The sequence below is a fragment of the Lepisosteus platostomus genome, chromosome 11 (genome assembly GCF_059453375.1).
Source record: "Lepisosteus platostomus isolate fLepPlt1 chromosome 11, fLepPlt1.hap1, whole genome shotgun sequence".
In the NCBI taxonomy this organism is placed as follows: domain Eukaryota; kingdom Metazoa; phylum Chordata; class Actinopteri; order Semionotiformes; family Lepisosteidae; genus Lepisosteus; species Lepisosteus platostomus.
In genome coordinates, this window is record NC_142621.1 from 47,287,557 (window position 1) to 47,305,740 (window position 18,184).

The following is an 18,184-nucleotide window of genomic DNA, read 5'->3' on the forward strand; positions in this document are numbered from 1 at the left end:
GAGCTGGAGCACTGCGCCGAACGGATGAGTCACACAGGAAGCATCCAGCTGTCCCTCTGAGTTTATTCTCCCGATCGCCTGCCTATGCAGCCGGCACACACGAGAGTGCCTGGAAGGACAGCAGGACAGGAGCTGCTCCGAGTCCTCGCTGCTGTGAATTAAAAGAGACGAGAGTGCGAGCACATTCCAGCATTTTACCTGCAGATGCAAATCTGTGTGGTGTTTTTTTTTTTTCCCCCTCCTCCTGCTGTCCTGAGCGTTGTAGCTCTGTTGGCCTTGCTTTCCCAAGCGATCTGCTTGGTTACGCAAGAGGGGTTAGCAGCTGTTGTCAAGGATTCAGCTCTCTGATAAACGGGTGCTCCCAGAGTTTTTAATGTCACTGCCTGACGTTAATGACTAAAATAAACCCCTGTGCAGAGCTCTGAGAGGTACACCTGGAGGCCCCCTCTGCCTGCCAGCGCCAGCAGCATCCCAGCTGTCCTTCCGCTGAGCGGCTATGTGCAGTCCTGGGACTACAGTCTGCAGGACAAGGGCTTCAGAGGAAATTGTGTGAGCTAGGGGACTTTTAAGACAGAGAAAACTAGACCGTAAGAAAAGAACTGCTCTAATTGAGACAAGGTGAACTTCATTATACGGAACGTCTGAATTGTCACCCTGAAAACCTGTGCCGGATATGGGCCTTTGGCTTCAGCTGTCCAGTGCTGGGTTGGACCCACAGCAGGTCGGTTGGGGAACAGTGGTGGGGGCACTGCTGGCCACCTGGGAGGGCGTCCTGTTTCTCAGGCTCATCTGCGTTTTGCTGGGGGGCTGGGTGTCGGGCCTCACGGTTCTCCGCTTCCTGCGTTGTGGACGTCTTGCTGCTGAGGTTTCCGTCACTTCTGGAGGTCTTTGCATCTTAAAACGCCTTCTTACACCACCCAGGTGTCAGTGCAGTTTCCTGCACAGGGTGTTTTTCCAAAACCTGCAATTGCAGCATCGTGTGATGTTGGCAACACTGTTTTATCCCCTCTCCCGTGATGCAGGAGGTGCAACGCGGGGTGGAAACTATATACTGTATGTATGTGAATTAAGGAACAAACCCTAGGCATTCGTGTTTTGATACGAGCACAGTCATGGACCAGAGCATGCACAAACCAATTTAGGCTGTTTGTAATAAGCATCATCAATTCTCTCCTTGAGCTGCCTGTTAGTCATAACAGTCCTCTTGTGTTCGTACCGGCGGCGCTGAGACGGGTCCCCAGGAGTGCTGGCCCCGCGACGTGTCCAGCGCATCTGGAGGCTGATGATGTCATATCAGCCCCGACGCTGAAGAGACCACACGGGTCAATGCAGCCTGGTGTATTTTTTTTTTTAATACCTTGCACTAAAAACAGGTCCCTTAAAATGTGTCTGTTTTCGTGCTTGTATTTGGCAGGATATAGGATTTTCTGTACATGTCCCCTGCGTTTCTTGCTGTGACTATTACACCCGATGTCATGGAGCGCTCGTGCCATGTCTTCTGGGGGCTTAGAAGAAATGAGCTTCTCATGCATGTCTCTCTAAGCGACCAAGTGCCTGCGCTGCTTCTCTGTAGGTAATCCACGGATATTAACCTGGACCTTTCACAGCTCTCCTGTGCTGCTTGTTCTATGGAGATTCTCGACAGGCTGCAGGAAAGCGTCGGGCCGTCTTTCTTTGCAACTTGGACGCGAGACCTTTTGCTGCGCGATGAGCTTTAGAAAGTGGGGCCTGTGTTCCAGCAGCACTGCTGGGTTAAAAATACAGGTTTATAGGAAAACACAAGCTCAGTATCTCTCTCTGCCTGGCCCAGTTACCCACACTGGGCTCCCTGGTAGATCGCTTTTTCCTTCATGTTTTTCTACTAGTTTTATTTCTCCATGCATTTTCCATTTAGTTTCTTTGTATTTTATTTTTTTAATAAATGGCCGTGGTGCTCAGCAGTTAGTTTCAGCAGGATTTTTCCATTTTAAAATGACCACTTTCTAATGAACTTAGATCTGCTGCAAAATTGCACCAATTTCACCAATAACAGTTAATCGAAGTACCGGAGAGTTGTGGTCAGATGAGAACTTTTGTCCCTCCCATGAAAGAACAATACAGCGCCGAACACAATTATAGTTTGTATTATTTTGTATTATTTTAATACTTTGTATTATTTTAACCACTCAGTCACCGGAGGCGAGTTCATGCTGCATTAAGCCTACCTCTGCCGCCGTGGGAGTGTTATTTGCAGTGTTCAAGCTGTCCTGTGGGGCTGTGATGGCTGATCATACCCGTGGTCAAATGGCCGGCGTGCACATGATCCGACGGCTCGTCCCAAGTGCTGGTCTGTTTGATTTCCACGCCGGCGCGTCTGCAGCGTGGGAGTGCTTCGGTCACGCCAGCCCTCATTAACACAGCCGCGCCGGCCGCTCGTGTGGAGCTGTATTCGTCAAGACAAGGGTGGAAAGCGATTATGGTGAAAAATGAGCCTTATTTCCGGTCGAGGCATTTTAATTGACACGGGGAAAGGAAACATTTTGTCCCCTCTTTGTTATTCACTGCCTTAATAAAAATTGAGGCTGATTTCCCCATCACGTAGTGAAAGAATGTATCCAAACCAACAAGTGTGTTGCTTTTTGGTCCAGCTTATTGTTTTTGCTCTTGGTTTCTCAGCTTATTATTTAAAACATGATTGTTAGTTACCACAGTGTTGTCTATGAAACAAGCTCTAGCAACAGTGACTCTAATTTTCTTATTTCCACTTGTTTTATTCCTGTATCTGGAGTCATTTTGAGCTCAGGCCTTGTGGGTTAATTTTTTTTTTCCTGTGGGAATTCTTGACCTTCTTGAACTGAGCAAGGGCCGAAGATCCTGTACGGGCAGAGACCTTTGAGTTTTGAGCCGAGTGAGTCCAAGCAGGTACACTTCAACTGCGGTCTTGTGCATTGTGTTGTGAAAACCCATTGATGCGTTGATGTAGTACGCGTGAGTGCAGGTGTATCGGCTGAAGTGGACACTGGTTCTTTCGTCACAAGTCTTGATACTTTGTATTTGTTAGTAAGCACTTGTATTGAGACAAGACAGTGATGCTGTGTGGAGATGTCCTCCTCAAGATGACTGTATGTGCTTATTTCTCGCTGTACTATGTGTTAACACGTTGGATAACACAGTTAGTTCTTCTGTTTGCACTAGTTCAGCCTTGTTTCCTGAAGCTGCATGGGGGGGAGAAGGGGTGAAGAAGAAGAGGTTCGGCTCGCTCTTTTCCAGGGAGCACTTGATGGGATTGGGGAGGGAGTAGCGTACCGGGAGAGCTACATCTCAGGAGGGCTGGCCGGGGAGCAGTGGTGTCGGTTGGCAGGAGCCCCGCCTCGCCCACCTGAGTGCAGAACCCGCGTGAGAACCGCGGAACGGGTGCTGACGACCCCTGGAGACCACTCCCCTCGCCCACTCAGGACGGCGGGCTGTGGCAGAGGGAGATGTGCGATTCCGGGCAGGCGACAGGGACGGGGCACCTGGCCGACGCGGACACTCTGGCAGGAAGAGGCACCGGAAAGGACCGCCGCCTTTCGAACTGAGCCGGGCTTTAAAATGGACTTTTTAGAAGTTAAATAGATGGGCCTGTTCCATCCACGCAAGCTAACGGCTTTTTAAAACGTCCTTCTTGAAATTGTGACATGTCTTGAAACAAATTCACCATGTTGCAGTGAGGTATTCGCATTGTATTCATATATGTTCGAAAGGAATTCAAAATCATAAATCATTGTCCCTTCTCTTCGAATATGTCCCAGGCGGCTGTTGGTTTAAAAGAGATTAAACCACTCACTTCCATTATTTGACGGCTAAACTTGTTTCCTAGCCCGAAAACCCAAAACATCACAAAAGGTGCATCTTTTTTAGCAGCTCACTGTTGCTCTGCTCCGTGTTAAAGGAAATGATTTAATTCTTCAAACTGGCATGGCGCTGTCTGACATCTTTAATATTACAGCAGCAGGGAGAGACCTTGCTGCTGTCACTAGTTAATGGCTTTTCAGCAGATGCTGCAGGCATTGTTGTAAAAGGGCTCTCTATTTGCATGTTTCTGAGAATTGTATGGTAATTAAGCTATTTACAACATTCATTTAAAGAAAGGAACAATCACAATATGTAAATTGAGCCTTCAGAAATGACATATTGAACACTGCTGTAAGTCATAATAATCTTGTATATTAAATGAATTGTTTAATCTCTCCCCAGGTAGGTTTGTAAATAAGGATCTGGTGTTTTTCTTCTTCCTCTGTTTCTTTTCCCCAAAAAAACACCCGACAGGTTGTGTACGACCTGAATTGTAAGTGGCCGCTTTGTTTTGCTGGAAGCGGTTTTTAAGAAAGCTCCACTGGGCAGCAGGAAATGCCCTGTGAGAGTCCCAGCTGTTTTTTAGCAGGGTTTGCCGAAACAGTTTCCATTTCTCTGTAGGAAATTGTCAATTTCGTTGATGTCATTGATGTGATTGACACCGGGCCCAAAGTTGTATTTATGCTTCACTTATTGCGTGTTGGTAAATGCACATGACTGCTTCACAGGAATGAAAACTTTTCTGTTTCGCCTTCTCCCTGTAGGGCAAAGGGCAGCATCAGAACCAGGCTGAGCATTTTCAAGCAGATGGTTTTGGTAAGTTCTTTTTATAGCCCTCGTGTTGACGACCTACGTGATTTGGAGTTCATCGCCATCTTGTTACTGTGATGACTGAAAACCATTTCAAATAGTTTTTTGTTTCTCTTGAAGAGGGTGAAGAGGAGGTAAAAGGGTGGTGTGTGGAGATGTTGGTCATCGTTATTGCTCAACTGCAGCCCTGCAGGTGTGGCAGTGTTGCTCTTAGCTGCACCCCTCATGCTTGGGTGATACACATTTCTCTTTTTTATGGTGTGCAGCAGGGTGACAGTGCAGAGATTTTAAAAATAGCCAGTTGGCATCCCCATGGAGAGGCCTTGGGTACCCATATGTTTCCCCGTACAGCGTTCAATGCATAGACACAAAATACAGCTTAATGAGATGCTTTTCAGGTGTTTTTCAGGAAAGTCACTAGTAGCCAGAAGCACGATTTTTGTTGTGCTGAAAGAAAATACTTTGTTGAAGTCTGATGCTTTGAGTTTCCAGTTATATATAACTTTGCACCATCAAGGAATCTCTGAAAGCAACAGCCCTGTTGTCTCAGAAGGTTTCCTAGTAGCTTTGTGCCTGATACCTGTCCATTCCAACCAGTGTGAGAAGCTCTGTAATAGAATAGTACACATAGTAATTATCTCCTAGTGTTTCCTGGAAGTTTCAGTTGTGGTGCCCTGGTAAATCACGTGAACACTTTAAAAGAGATCTGCATGGAAACCCTGAGGCTGGACTGCAGGCGTAATACACATTAGCAAACGCTTTCTATCACAACAGGCTGCAGTGTAGTACAGCTGTGCTCTGTTTAACTTGAATTATTAGCGGTTAGTACCTCTGAGTACTCCTTTTAGGATGGCTCCTGATGTCTGGAAAATGTGCTGTGCTTTCAGTCCAGTCAGCAATGGTCATCCTCTGTAATCGCAAAACCACCTGGGTCTCTCTCACCTGTTCTCGCACGTGTGATGTGATGCTCACCCTGCGCGGAAAGCCTTATTGTCGATGACACAAGCCTGCTCTGTATATGACAATGCCATGTGTCAGTGTGCCTTGGCGCCACCACTCTGGTCCTGTGCTCGGTGGTGACACAGCTCTGCATCGCAGGGAGGGCAAATCTTCTTGCGAAATGTCAGCCTGGCGCCTTGCTCGTCCTCTGCATTTCACAGACATCACTGAGGGCCCACTTCCCTTTAGATACGAATCCGTGTTAGCAAAAGCTCAGAGCTGCGATTCAGCCTTCTGGGACCTGCTCTGCAAAGCTTAATTTTCTCATCATCTGAAGATTAATGAGGCCACTGCAGCTTTATTTGATTTGAATCAATAGAGGCTTTCACCGTGGGTAAGGAATGCAAGGAAGGCGTCTCATTTACTTAAATGTAATTTGGAGAAAATGAAATTTTTCAGAATATTAATATGGTTGGGGACAATGTGCATTTTCTTTATCACTGAGATCGCCGGTCGCTCAGCCTGAGCGCTAGAAAATAAGGCGTTTTACCCCTGGTTATGCAACTGATCGCAGCGTTCAAGGGTGAGCAAATTTAATAAATACCCGGGAAACGGCTGTAAAGTCGTTTTTGCTTCCTTCGTGTGGCGGCGTTGTTCACAGCAGTGTTCAGTCCACTCCACTGATAGCGAGCGCCTGCTGAGCACCGTCATGTGGGTTTCAGAAGGGAGAGCATGATTGGTTAATTGAAGCTCTGGGCTTTGCTAAAGGTTATTTAAAAAAGCTTTCCAAACTAGGTCACCCCGTCCCACTGGTTCCCCCTCCTTTTCGGCTGCGGCTCGGAAGGTGTAAATGGCTCGGGACGCGAGCGAAGGGGACCCCCCGCGTCGTGCTTCCTGCCGGGGAGCAGGGGCTGCGCCGGGCCCCTCCTGGTGGCCTGACGGCTCGTGTCGCTGTCTGTTCCCACCCCAGTGCAGCCCAGCCCCGCGGTGCTGATGGGGAACCCGATCCGCGCCTTCACGCCTCCCCTGGGGGCCAGCGCCGCCATGGGGAAGTCTCCCAGCCCGGTCCAGCGGATCGATCCCCACACCGGGACCAGCATCCTGTACGTGCCCGCGGTCTACGGAGGCAACATGGTCATGTCCGTGCCTTTGCCTGTAAGTACCCGGGTCCCGTTTTAGCATGTTTGGAAGTCCCGTTTGTCTTTTGTCCTTTGTTTTTTTTTTCCCCGCAGGGATTTACTCGTTGTTTGTCATACACCCCCCTCCTCCTCCCGCCCCGCCCCCCACGCAGAGTCGGCTGTTCTTTTCCGTCCTCCAGGTGGCGCCGTGTCTACCACTGTGCCTTTGCAGCACACTTAGCAGCAGCCTTTGCTCTGCGAGAGCTCCAGAGCACACAGCAGGGCTGGGGCTGGAGCGGAGGAGCAGCGCAGCTCTCTGCCAACAAAGCAACCTCCCAGGCAGCCCTGCAACCAGATGCAGAGGTTGCTGTGGCATGCCTGCCCGAGGAGAGGGCCTAGGCCAGCTGCAGCTGTCGCTCCGCCGTGCCAGCCAGCCCAGCCCGCACCCCAGACCAGCAGAACTTCTCCAGTTACGATCCTGTCTGGAGCTTGCTCATTTTTTCCTCAGTCATTCCGTTAGATCGGTGTTATTGAGCTTTTTTTGTGCATTTTAAGGGAGACAGAATCCTCTTGGTCCTCTGGTCTCTGCTTGTCCAGCTTGAAGTCGCCGTGCCTCCTGGTCTGCAGATCAGCATGTTCTCATGGTGTCTGGTGTCCCCCGACATGAGCTGTAGTGTCTCGCCTGCGCTGTATTTGACTGGATGGGTGGGAAACACTTTTCAGGAGCAATGACTGGCAAGGACTAGTAGTTCATACAGTGTGGGTCATCCTCTGAAATCGTAGCTGCTGTAATACGCGTCCGGTGTGATTGTTCAACATTACTGCAGGTGCTGCTGTGGCGTATCGCTGTCACCAAGGAGAAGCATTGTGATAATTCTGCTTTATGTTCAAGTACGTCCTCGCACCCTCGAGGTGAGGAATGAAATGAGGCCGATTCGTTGCATCTCGGCAGGAATTAACAGAAGGCAGGTCTTTCATTAGTAATGAGCAGCGAAGTGCCTTCGCTCCTGTTCTTCAGTCCTTGCTGTCGCTTTATGAAACCGTTTCTTTGCAGTCACATGTTTTGTCATTTCGCGGGACATGTTACAGCCGTGGTGCACTTACTGCAAAACACCTTAACATGTTGAGAGAGGAAAAACTCCGCTGTCACTGTTTTAGTGGAGGAATAAAAGTTTTATTTCTAATTGTAAATCTTTGAATTTTTGTTTTACTGTACATCTTTATTTTTTGTGTTTTGGTCACATTAGGCTGTAGTTAACATCACTTTCCTTTGTATTTACATACATCCAGTCCCTGACCCTGAGGTTTTCTGCCTTTCCTTGTGATCGAGTGGAGGCATGTTTATCACTAATGCTGCGTGGACTTTTATTTTGAGTCATATCACAGAGGTCACCTTTAAATGGTTAGATAAAATATGCTTCAAAAGAGCGCTTTTACCACAATCAAGTGTCTAAAGCTGCTAGGCAGGTCTTAACTGGGACGTCTTTGTCATTTTCACACCTGCGGTTGCACTTGGGTAGAGCAGATATTATCTGAATCAAAGATTTGTTCGGTCCAGGATGAAAAGCAGTCTCGTGTACTCTATTGCAGGTTAGTAGGATGAGTATGTATGAAAGCGGAGGAACCCAGTGGATTAATATTGGTTCTTGCCTTCATTGTGTTTACAGTTGAAGTTTGCAATCGTTCAGTTGTTTTGAGGATTCAGTTAACAGCAGGTGCCAAAGTTGAAATGTTTTATCAGTTTATTCCTAAATCAGTGGCCATCTGCATCATGGCATGAGAGATTTGCCCTTTACGGTGTATTTAGGGAAAATAAAACTGCATCACAAATGCAGTGCTGCTTAATGCTTTTCCTGCTGCAGTTTGTAAGTGGCAAGAACCATGAGTTCAAGCCATTTTTTGGAGATGCAGGCCTGATGCAACTAAAATTCCATTTGTCACTTACTGGAAATTTCATAGAATATCGCTGAAGCTCAGTGAGGGTCTGTCCTGCCAAGATGGAGAATTTTAAATGCATGTAGTAAAAGTGCTCTTTCGAAGCAACATGAAAATTACCGAAAGCAATAAAAAAGCACCTTTGTTTCTCGTCGCGGGTGTAAAGATTCTAATAATTAAAAATTAATAACAGCAGGTGTTGTGAAATAAATTGCTTTTTTCCTTTAGACTTGTGAGTTTCACCTTAAACCTGTTTTTATTTGTGTCCTGTTCTGTTGCCAACCTGATGTTACTGTGAATTGTTTTGTCTTTGAATTCTCTTGGGATTCATGCTTAACAGTATTTGGCTTCAGACGCCACAAGACCAAGTTACAGCTGCCCCTTTGAAATCGGCTCAGTAGATCTGAACAGCAGCACCAAATATTAAACTATGCCATTGAGGTGTGAAGTAATCTGAATGATTTATGCTTCATCCTCAGTATCTTGGGATTTTCATTTGTGAGAAGACTGTGTATTAGCAATGCAGAAGGATTTTTGGAATGAATCATAGTGGATCCATTGGATTCTCATTTACTGGCAGAGCATAAGGATAGAGCTTAGTTATAGTCTCTTTATGTTGGTTCTTTAAAGAAACCAGGGTACTGGTTTTGACGACATGGTTGGGCAGCTTGTTCAGACCCGTTATGTAAAAACATTCCTCTGGTGTGAAATGGTGTGAATTTACACTTGGCCCCTGGTTTATGTGTGTGGTGGTCAAGATGGCACACGATAATGGTGACATTTTTTTTTCCTTCTGCAAAATTGCAGCGCCTCTTCTGCAGAAGATCAAGGCTTTTTAAAATTCCCATTGTCAGTGTAGGTGCTGGTTCTGTCAGGGTTCATTCCCCAGAAGATGAGATTGGTTTGCTGTACTGGTGCTCATCTTCCTTCTCTTCATCTCTCCTCCCTGGTTCAGCTTCTCGCTCGTCTGAGGTTCTTTAGTGCTGTATGAGGTATTTGCCTGTAGATAAAATCCACATTCCCTCACGAGAGATTAGACCGATCTCGGAGCTGTGTTTGAACACAGAATTAAAAAAACAAAAGCATTAATCTTTAGAGGCAGCGTCTGATCTCACAGCGAAGATCTGAGAAGAACGTACTGCTCTGCAGTTTCTTTGCTGTGCTCTGTGAGACGATGTATTCTCCAGTCACCTTTTCTAACAATCTAGTTGTAAAAAATCACTGGCTTTTACAGAACCTTGCATCGGTTTGTGCACGATTTTAGAAATTATGCAAGGAACAAACTATAAGAAAGCCAAATCTTATGCTTTGGCATAAGAGTGCTGCGTACACTGTTGTGAAAAAATGTTCTTTTTCTGGTTTTGTACATTCAGGGTAAAAAACAGACAGTATTTTCATGTACAAGGCATGTTTAATTATTCTTCCTTGTAAATCACAAAAAGAATAACATTCATTCTTCTTTCACGGTGTCATGTTGTTAACTGGTGCCGTGATAAATATTCTGCTGACAAAATGAAGCTTTTTAGTTGTTTTTTTTTTTATCAGCTGCATAAATAAAAGATAAATAACTGAAAGTTTTGTTTGTGCCCCCTGCCTCTTGCCTCAGATTTGCCATTTATTGCTCTTATTAATTATGCTTATTTATGTGCGAAATCGTATAACATCTTTCATAATCCCCTTTTCTGTTTTTTTTTTTTATATTCCATTACCAAGCATCCTGCAATTAATCTTCCCTGGTTGCCTCATGCGGTTCACAGAAGGCCAAGGATGTGGTGTCCGTGTTCGTGTTCTAGAAAGAGGCTGGCTGGCTGGTCCAGCCGGGCTTGTGGCTCCACCACAGACTAAGCTGCGGGCTCTTATTGCTCTCTGTCCTCCGGAGAGGCAGGACTGAGGTTCTGTTATGAGGTCTAGTTGATTAGCTTGCTACCTTTCCCTCCATGTTGCTGGATTGTTAATTAAGTTGTTCCATGCTGTTTAAGTGTGTCTCCCCCCACCCCCCGCAGGTTCCCTGGCCAGGCTACCAAGGCCGGTTTGCAGTGGATCCCCGAATCATGAGTCACCAGGCCGCCATGGCCTACAACATGAACCTGCTGCAGGCGCACGGCCGGGGGTCCCCGATTCCCTATGGAACCAGTCTCCCCTCGCCCATCGGGCTCAACCCGCAGCCGGGCCAGGAGAAGGACCCGCAGGACCCCAGCCGGAACGGTGCTTGGCTTTCCCTACACTCCGCTCGTGTCACAGGGCTCTGAAGGCTATCCGTGTTAATCCCAGAGATCAGAAAATGTGGGACATCATTTGATGTCCTGGGGTCTCCTATGGGATAAAACAGCAGTGCTTCCTGTTCAAGGTGGTTCTGGACTTATTTGTAAAAGAAAATCCATTAAATTAAGCCATAGGCGGTGGTCATTGTTTTAATAAAACATTTTTAAAATGAATATTATATTTACATTTTTCAAATGTGTGCACATGTGTGTCTTCAGTACAAATGCTGTCAGATGTGTCAGTTTACCTCCAAACTTGTTCCCAGCTCTGTCCCGTGACAGAGTGCTCTCTTCAATTTATTGTTTGTTACAGAGGGGCATTATAGGCAAAAGAAGGAGTGAATGTCTTTATAATTGCCCTTCTGCTGGATGTCCATATCCATTTACATGAAGCTGGTGTGCCGATAAGACATGTAGATTTCCACTAATTGTCTGATTGTTTGCAGGGAAAATAGATGCAAATCCAAAACTAGAACCGAGCAGACTTCAGACCCCGGAAAGAAAACTCCCTGAATCAAAAGAAAAGCAGGTGCGTATTTTACTTAATTTTTTATTTTAATTTGGCGTAGCGGTAAAGTGATTTAACGAATCGTGACGCCTCTTTTAACTCATTCCGTGGGGCTGTGGCCTTAGTTCACGTGCCGTTCAGATTGCGTATCGAGTCGAGCAGTAACTTCCACCGAGAAGGCACTCGATCAGCATTGGTAGAAAACGTTGTTTCACAAGGGAACAATTACAAGCGAACGGCCTCTCTGCCCCAGCTCGTCTGGTTGGTAGTATCAAAGGGATCCAGACTTGCTGGGGCAAAACAAGGGCAGTAAGGGGAGATGGGAAGTTCTTTTTGCCTTTGGATATCAGATTGTTCTTCCTTTCCCCAGGGAGACTTGGATACAGGACAGAGCCGGAGTCCGGAGTCCCAGGGCCCGCTGGGGTTCCCCAACGCCAGGCTCCACCGGAAAGACAATCCCGGCCAGAGGCAGCTCGGCTTTCACCTGGCGCCCCCAAACCCTGGCTTCCCTCCCCACCCCAGCAGCCGCCAGTTCCCTCACCAGTACCCCCTGCCTCGCCCCCCTTTCCGGCTGCAGCAGCAGCAGAACAGCTTGCCTCCTCAGCACCCCAGCCAGATGCATCAGCACTCGTCCCAGCTGTCCCCGGTCTTCCCCGCTGGGCATGCCCCCTCGTTCTTCAACACCCCTCTGCCTCACAGGGGCCTGCAGTCCCCCAGCCTGGAGTCCATGGCCGCTGAGCCGCCTGTCCCCGGTCTGATGCCAGAGGAGATGAATAATTCCCTTCGGCCAGTTCCTCAGCTCAACCCCCCCAGTCACCCGCCGCCGCCCCCCCAGCCCAGCCGGCTTGGCAGCTTCCCGGATGAAAACTCGGAGCCCATGCTGGAAGGACTCGGTATGTGGGCATGAGCCAATCGTGTGTTTTATCTTGGGCAGTGGGCTGTGATTTTATCACATCTCCTTCAGGAGCGATATTCATTGAGTAGAGATCGGCGGTTTTTACTCTGCATCAACAGTTTTTCTCTTCTCAGTACTTCTGTGTGCCATTGTAGAACATATGAGTTATTACTGGAGTAGGTCAGATGTCTGCTCGCTACAGGAGGTACAGCTCGGGTCCAGTGTTTAGGTCTCTTGAATGCAGCTGCACGCCTGTACAGTTGGGAGATGTTTAGTAAAGTGGCTCAGTCAAGGCTGTAGTGATCTTGTTTGGGCTTTTAAGAGCCTTTTTGAAAGGAAAACAAAGATGCCAGCACTCAAGGACGGGAGTTGGTGCGCCCTGTGGGAACCGCTCCGAGATCCGGTCGTGAAGAGTTTCGCACAGCGAGTGCCGATTGGCTCGGTTTCTCCTCGCCGCTCGGTGCAGACTGACCAGCTCCCCTCTGTTCCCTCCGCACAGACGTCCCAGGCGCCTCGGCCCTGGAAGCGCTGAGCCAGCAGGCCCGGCTGAGCCAGTGGAACGAGCACAGCCACTTCCTGCCGGGGGGCGTGGCCTTCCCCCTGGCGCACCTGGCCCAGCCTGCCCTGCGCTTCCCCGCACAGCTGCTGCGCGCCAACTGGAGGCTGGGCGCCGGTGCCGAGGAGGACACGGGGCCGGCTTTCCAAAGGTTGGTGATGTGCATTCCAGCTTACTCATATTGCAGCCTGCGTTGGCTACAGGCATTGCGCCTGATGCTGTGTTCAGATTGGAATGGTGGTGCAGTGCTTAGCATTGCTGCCTCGCAGTGTTGGGGTCCTGGGTTCAAATCCCAGGGTGATGTCTGCACGGAGTTTGCATGTTCTCCTCAGGCTTGCTTGGGTTTCCTCCCACAGTCCAAAGACCTACTGCTAGGTGAATCGGTTTCTGGGATAATAGGCCTAATAGGGTTTAATAGGGATAATAGGATAATAGGGTTTCTGGGATAATGTCTGCCCTGAGATGGGCTGGCGCCCTGTCCAGGGTGTATCCTGCTTTGTGCCCGATGCTTGCCAGGATAGGCTCCGGCTCCCCACGACCCCGGGATGGAAGAAACCGATAGTAACTGGGTGGATGGAAGTGTTTGATGTTCTGCTGGGGGCGGACAGACTAGTAAAGGCGGTGTTTTGAAGAAAGGCTCTGCTTCTCATTGTTCACGGCCGACGCGATTCGCTTTTAGGTTCCCTGGCCTCCTGAGGGAGATGGCACCCCAGGACCAGGGCGAGCAGCGGGACCCGGCCGAGATGATGCCCCCCCCGCAGTCGCGCCTGCTGCAGTACCGGCAGGTCCAGCCCTGCAGCCCCAGGGGGCTCCCCTCGCCCACCGCCACCGCCGGCCACAGCGGCCCCTTCCCCGCGCCCTTCGGGGACGTCAGCCGCGAGCTGGAGATGATCAACAGCCAGGCCTTCCAGCAGCAGCCCCAGGCGCCGATGTACAACCCCGCTTTCCCCCTGCCCGCGGGCCGCACCACCCCGCCGCCCGTGAAGTACCTTCTGCCCGAGGCCCAGTGGACTCACCCCGGCCTGCCGCCCAGCCACGTGCTGGGGCAGGGCTTCCACTTCGGCGTGCCGCCGGCCCTGGCCCACAGACAGGAGCAGGTGCACCTCCTGCAGCTGCAGCAGCAGCAACAGCAACAGCAGCAGCAACAGCAGCAGCACTCCGCCCCCAGCCAAGAGCCCTTTGACCCCCTCTCTCCACGAACAGTGTCCGCTGCCTCCCTTCACAATGTAGAAGAGGTAAGACGGGGGGTGTCCTGGGTGTGCGTGCTCGTGCGTGCTCGTGCGTACTCGTGCGTACTCGTGCGTACTCGTGCGTACTCGTGCGTACTCGTGCGTACTCGTGCGTGCTCGTGCGTACTCGTGCGTGCTCGTGCGTGCTCGTGCGTGCTCGTGCGTACTCGTGCAAGGGAGTGCAAGGGAGTGCGAGTGGGTTGGAGGGCTTGCCTGCTGCTCCCCCAGCTTCAGCTGTCTGCGCGTTTGCGCGTCCTGGTGAACACGCATGTCGGGCTTCCTACTCCCTGCAAGAATGCTAGGACCCAGATTCAGGCACCAGGGGGTGTGAGAGGCGCGGGTCTTGAGTAGGTGTGGACTGCGGTGCCGAGGGGCTGGGGGCGACTGTTGTACAGGCACCTTGCGACACCACCACTTCTGTATTTCCTAGGACTGAGCTGATGGGTGTCTCATTGTATTCGGCTGCCTTTTCTTTTCAGTTCCTCTGTCTGTCCTGCTTTCGGTTGTTATTTTTTTAAGCGGAGCTCCACTTCTGTTCTCCTCTGCCTTTCACAGCTGGATTTTAAGTAGGATTGGAACCACAGTCTGCTTTACTTCATATTCTGCCTGGGAGAAAAACAATGATTAAAATGCCACAAAAAATAGACTGGCATTCTTCCAAGGTGTTCTTTGTAGATTTGTTCACGGATGGAGATTTGTTCACTGATGTTTTGGTTTTTTTCTTAAAAGCCATACATCATTTAAAAAAAAGAACAACTTCCTAAAAGCTTCAGAGTTAATCTTTTCACCTGTCTGGTACCGTCGCTGGAATCTAAAATTGGCCCCAAGGGGCTTTAATTGCTGTGCAGTGCTCTGCCTGTATTGTTGGGGAGGGAAATAGGTTAAAAGTGAACAGACATCTTACTTCATGATTAAAAAACGGTTCGTTCCTTCGCTCCAGGCTTCTGGGCCAGGGAGCGTGACGAACCATCTGTTGTCTTGGACGGTGATAACAGTGTGTTAGAGTGTTAGGTGTTTTTTCTGGGGGGCTTTGAGACACCTGGGAAGGCAGCATGGAGGAGTGCGGAGGGCACAGGTCCCTGAGGTGTCCTGGTGATCCGAGCGGTGCTCCGCGGACTGTTTTGACAAGGGAAGGGAGACGTGTAAAGTGTGAAGCTGTGTGAATGTAACAGTTTGGTAGAAAGGGGGAAAATGAACCCTGGAGAGGTGGCGATTTAAATGTCATGAGTAACTGACAGCTATGCGGCAGAATTCGGCAGTCGTGTGTGTTATGAATACGCAAAAACTCTTCCACCCAGCTGTAGAAACAAGGCAAGAACTTGCTCTGTTCAGCCCTAAATTTCACTCTTAATTTGTTTCTATTTGGTCTACCCTCCCAGTGCTTTGCATTTCCGTCTGAGCTGATGGGGAGCCGTTTTGTACCTTTTCCCTTTTTTTTTTGGTCCGTTCCTTATCGCTTCCTGTTACTAAACTATCCCAAAAAAAGTGTGTTCTGATTTATGTTCAGAGTAATTCTAAGGTTCTCCAGAAGAGATACCTGATACTGCTCTCCTTATTTAGCTATGCAGTAACTCGAAGGGATAATCCCAGAATGTTTCCCTGGGTGTGACGCCCAGTCTTCGCAGCTGTCGGCCATGCGGCTGTTCCTTCTTGCGGAGGGCAGAAGTCGGATGTCTTGGGCTGGGCAGAATGTGGAGAATCTCCTTGCCCAGCCCTCTGTGGGCTGTGCTGCAGATCCATTCTTGTGCAGTCCGTTCGGGAAGGGCATTGAGTCACACGTCATTTACTCAGGATGAAGTTGCTCAGGTCGATGCTGTTGGGGAAATTCCCGCATGAGCATGAGCAAATTTTAACTTTTTGTTCCAGCTATAAGTTGGATTTGTAGACAGATTGGTACCAATAACCTAAGCCTGTCTTAGAGTAATATTGTGAGACATGTTGGACCTCACATTTATGCAGATGTAGCACATATCCGACTTCCTGGGACTTCCTTCTCTAGTTAACAGGAACTCCTGCCAAATGGCTAATGTCTCTCTCTACATGTGGGTGTGGTTTTCTCCTAAGCTGTTCAGTATTTATAGCCATGAAGTAAATATCGTATGAAATTGTTGATTCCAAACTGGAGCATATACAGTATATTAAAATAACATTGAAGATAACCCTTTAGGTCTGTACAGTTGATAGAGATGTAAACTTAAGACCGTGACAACAGTAACTCTTCAGTGTGTAAATATCAGAGAGCCTGTTTTGTTTCTGTAGAGATGCAGATCTAGACCTTCAGAGAAGAATCATCATAATTTTGTTCTTTCTTTGGCCAGTTTTCTACCTGTACAAGTCTGTTTCATTACCCTGGTGCCCATTTCAGATGTCACTCACAGGTAAAGAACAGCTGTGCACGTTACAAACATTGTTCAGGCTTCTCTCAGCCTGCTGTGGTGCTCAGAAAGGATAAATTGTTAGTTAGCAGCTCAGTGGGACTAAATTAATAATACATGAGCTTCAAATCCCTCTAAAGCAGAACTGTTATCTGCTGCAAATGCAGGAGCTGATAACACTGAATTGTAAAATCTTTTCAGACAGCGCTTTGCAATTTGTGAACATCTTCCTTTCGCCATGAGTCACTGGCTCAAGACAACACTTGGAAGTGCAGTGCAGGAAGATGGGAAAATTGATCCATGAACGTTTTCTGTAGGGATGCTCTCTGTGTTTTTACTGTGCATTTGTCTGATTTTGTGTTGGCTTGTGGTGAAATAAACACTTTTTTGTAGCTTGAAGATGGTGGAATTATAGTGGCCTTAAAGTGGCCAAATTGTGCAAATTCTGGTCATCAGGTTTACAAAGAAGGACATTTTGGGTGATATCTGTATTGCCTTCTGGTAGAAGACTGGTGAGACACAAAGCTCTGTAAAAATGTTTCCTTTAATTTCCGTCTTAAGTTTTTTGAGTTGAATTACTGAAGAAGCAGCAAAAAAGATTGCTGCACGCTAGCATATTCTGAACTCTTCATTTTAATACCCTTGTCTGGGAAATGCAGATTGTTCTTTCGTGTCCCTGTAATAGGAAGGGATTATGAAAATCTCCAGTGGTATACTCGTCTTTTATAGCTGTGAAATCCACGACAGTGCCCCGGAGGGGTTCTCTAGAGGCACTGACTGTTTCCTCATAGCCCTTCTCAGTAATTAAGACACCTTGAAGGATTTCCAGTCCAATGTTGATGATCTCCCGAAGGCATGGCAGTTGTTGTGGGGGAGCTGCTATCCAGCGTCTTGTGGGCATGAATACAGAACAGCAGTGATCTCACCGCGAGCATCGATTTCCCCTTTGCAGAGCGTGCAGCTTTAATTGCCAAAACTCGAACATTAAACATGCCTTTTCTTAATGCAATTGGACCCACATACTGTGTGTGGCCAGCCTAGGTGTTCTTCTCATTCATCTCAGAGTGCGCAGCAGGCACACTGGGAGGATGCAGCATTGCCCGTTTGGGCTGTCGAGTGCTGCTTTCTCTCGTAGGTCATGCACATCCTGGCCGTGGGGCGAGAGCACACTGATTGGACAGCAGGAGCTTGTCTGCAAAGCCAGACACGAAACAGTTTTCCGTTACCTGATGAAGCCTCCACAGTGGTTTCGTAGCTCACTCAGTCGCCGTTTCTAGTCCTTTCTAAATCGCCGGCATGCGGTTTTGCCTTTTTGTGTTTCAGTATGAGCCCCGGGGACCAGGCAGGCCACTGTACCAAAGGCGGATCTCCTCCAGCTCTGTGCAGCCGTTCCCCGACGATTCGGGCACACCCCAGGGCAGCCTCGCACACTGCAAGGAGCTCCAGGACCCCCACAACCATCTCTCGTATGGCTACCCGTCTGCAGAGCTGTGGGCAGGCAGCAGCCCCGCTCTCCCATTCCAGAACATTCCATGCAATGGAGCCAACGGCGTCGTCCCCCACAGGGACCTCATGGGTAGGATCTACAGCACAGGATTTCCTGGGCTCCGAGTTTGCATTTCTGAGCAGTCAGTGAACGTTTCAGGGCCTCTTCTAGCTGTTTGGGAGGGAAGCCAGCGACCTACTGTAACTGTCAGAGTGTTCCGTGATGATAATTTTGGAACATTTTCTTTGTCGTCTACCGT

The 18,184-nt window shown here is 48.7% G+C and overlaps 1 protein-coding gene across 2 annotated transcripts in view; it reads left to right on the forward strand.

Moving 5' to 3' along the window:
• helz (helicase with zinc finger) overlaps window positions 1-18,184 on the forward strand; it is a 67,022-nt gene that overhangs the window by 45,071 nt on the left and 3,767 nt on the right. For both annotated transcript variants that reach the window (XM_088600120.1, XM_088600121.1), the window contains exons 23-30: window positions 4,578-4,629; window positions 6,533-6,717; window positions 10,619-10,820; window positions 11,323-11,405; window positions 11,755-12,277; window positions 12,779-12,986; window positions 13,515-14,070; window positions 17,763-18,015. In XM_088600120.1, coding sequence (XP_088456246.1) covers window positions 4,578-4,629; window positions 6,533-6,717; window positions 10,619-10,820; window positions 11,323-11,405; window positions 11,755-12,277; window positions 12,779-12,986; window positions 13,515-14,070; window positions 17,763-18,015 — 2,062 coding nt within the window. The remainder of the gene's footprint in view (window positions 1-4,577; window positions 4,630-6,532; window positions 6,718-10,618; window positions 10,821-11,322; window positions 11,406-11,754; window positions 12,278-12,778; window positions 12,987-13,514; window positions 14,071-17,762; window positions 18,016-18,184) is intronic.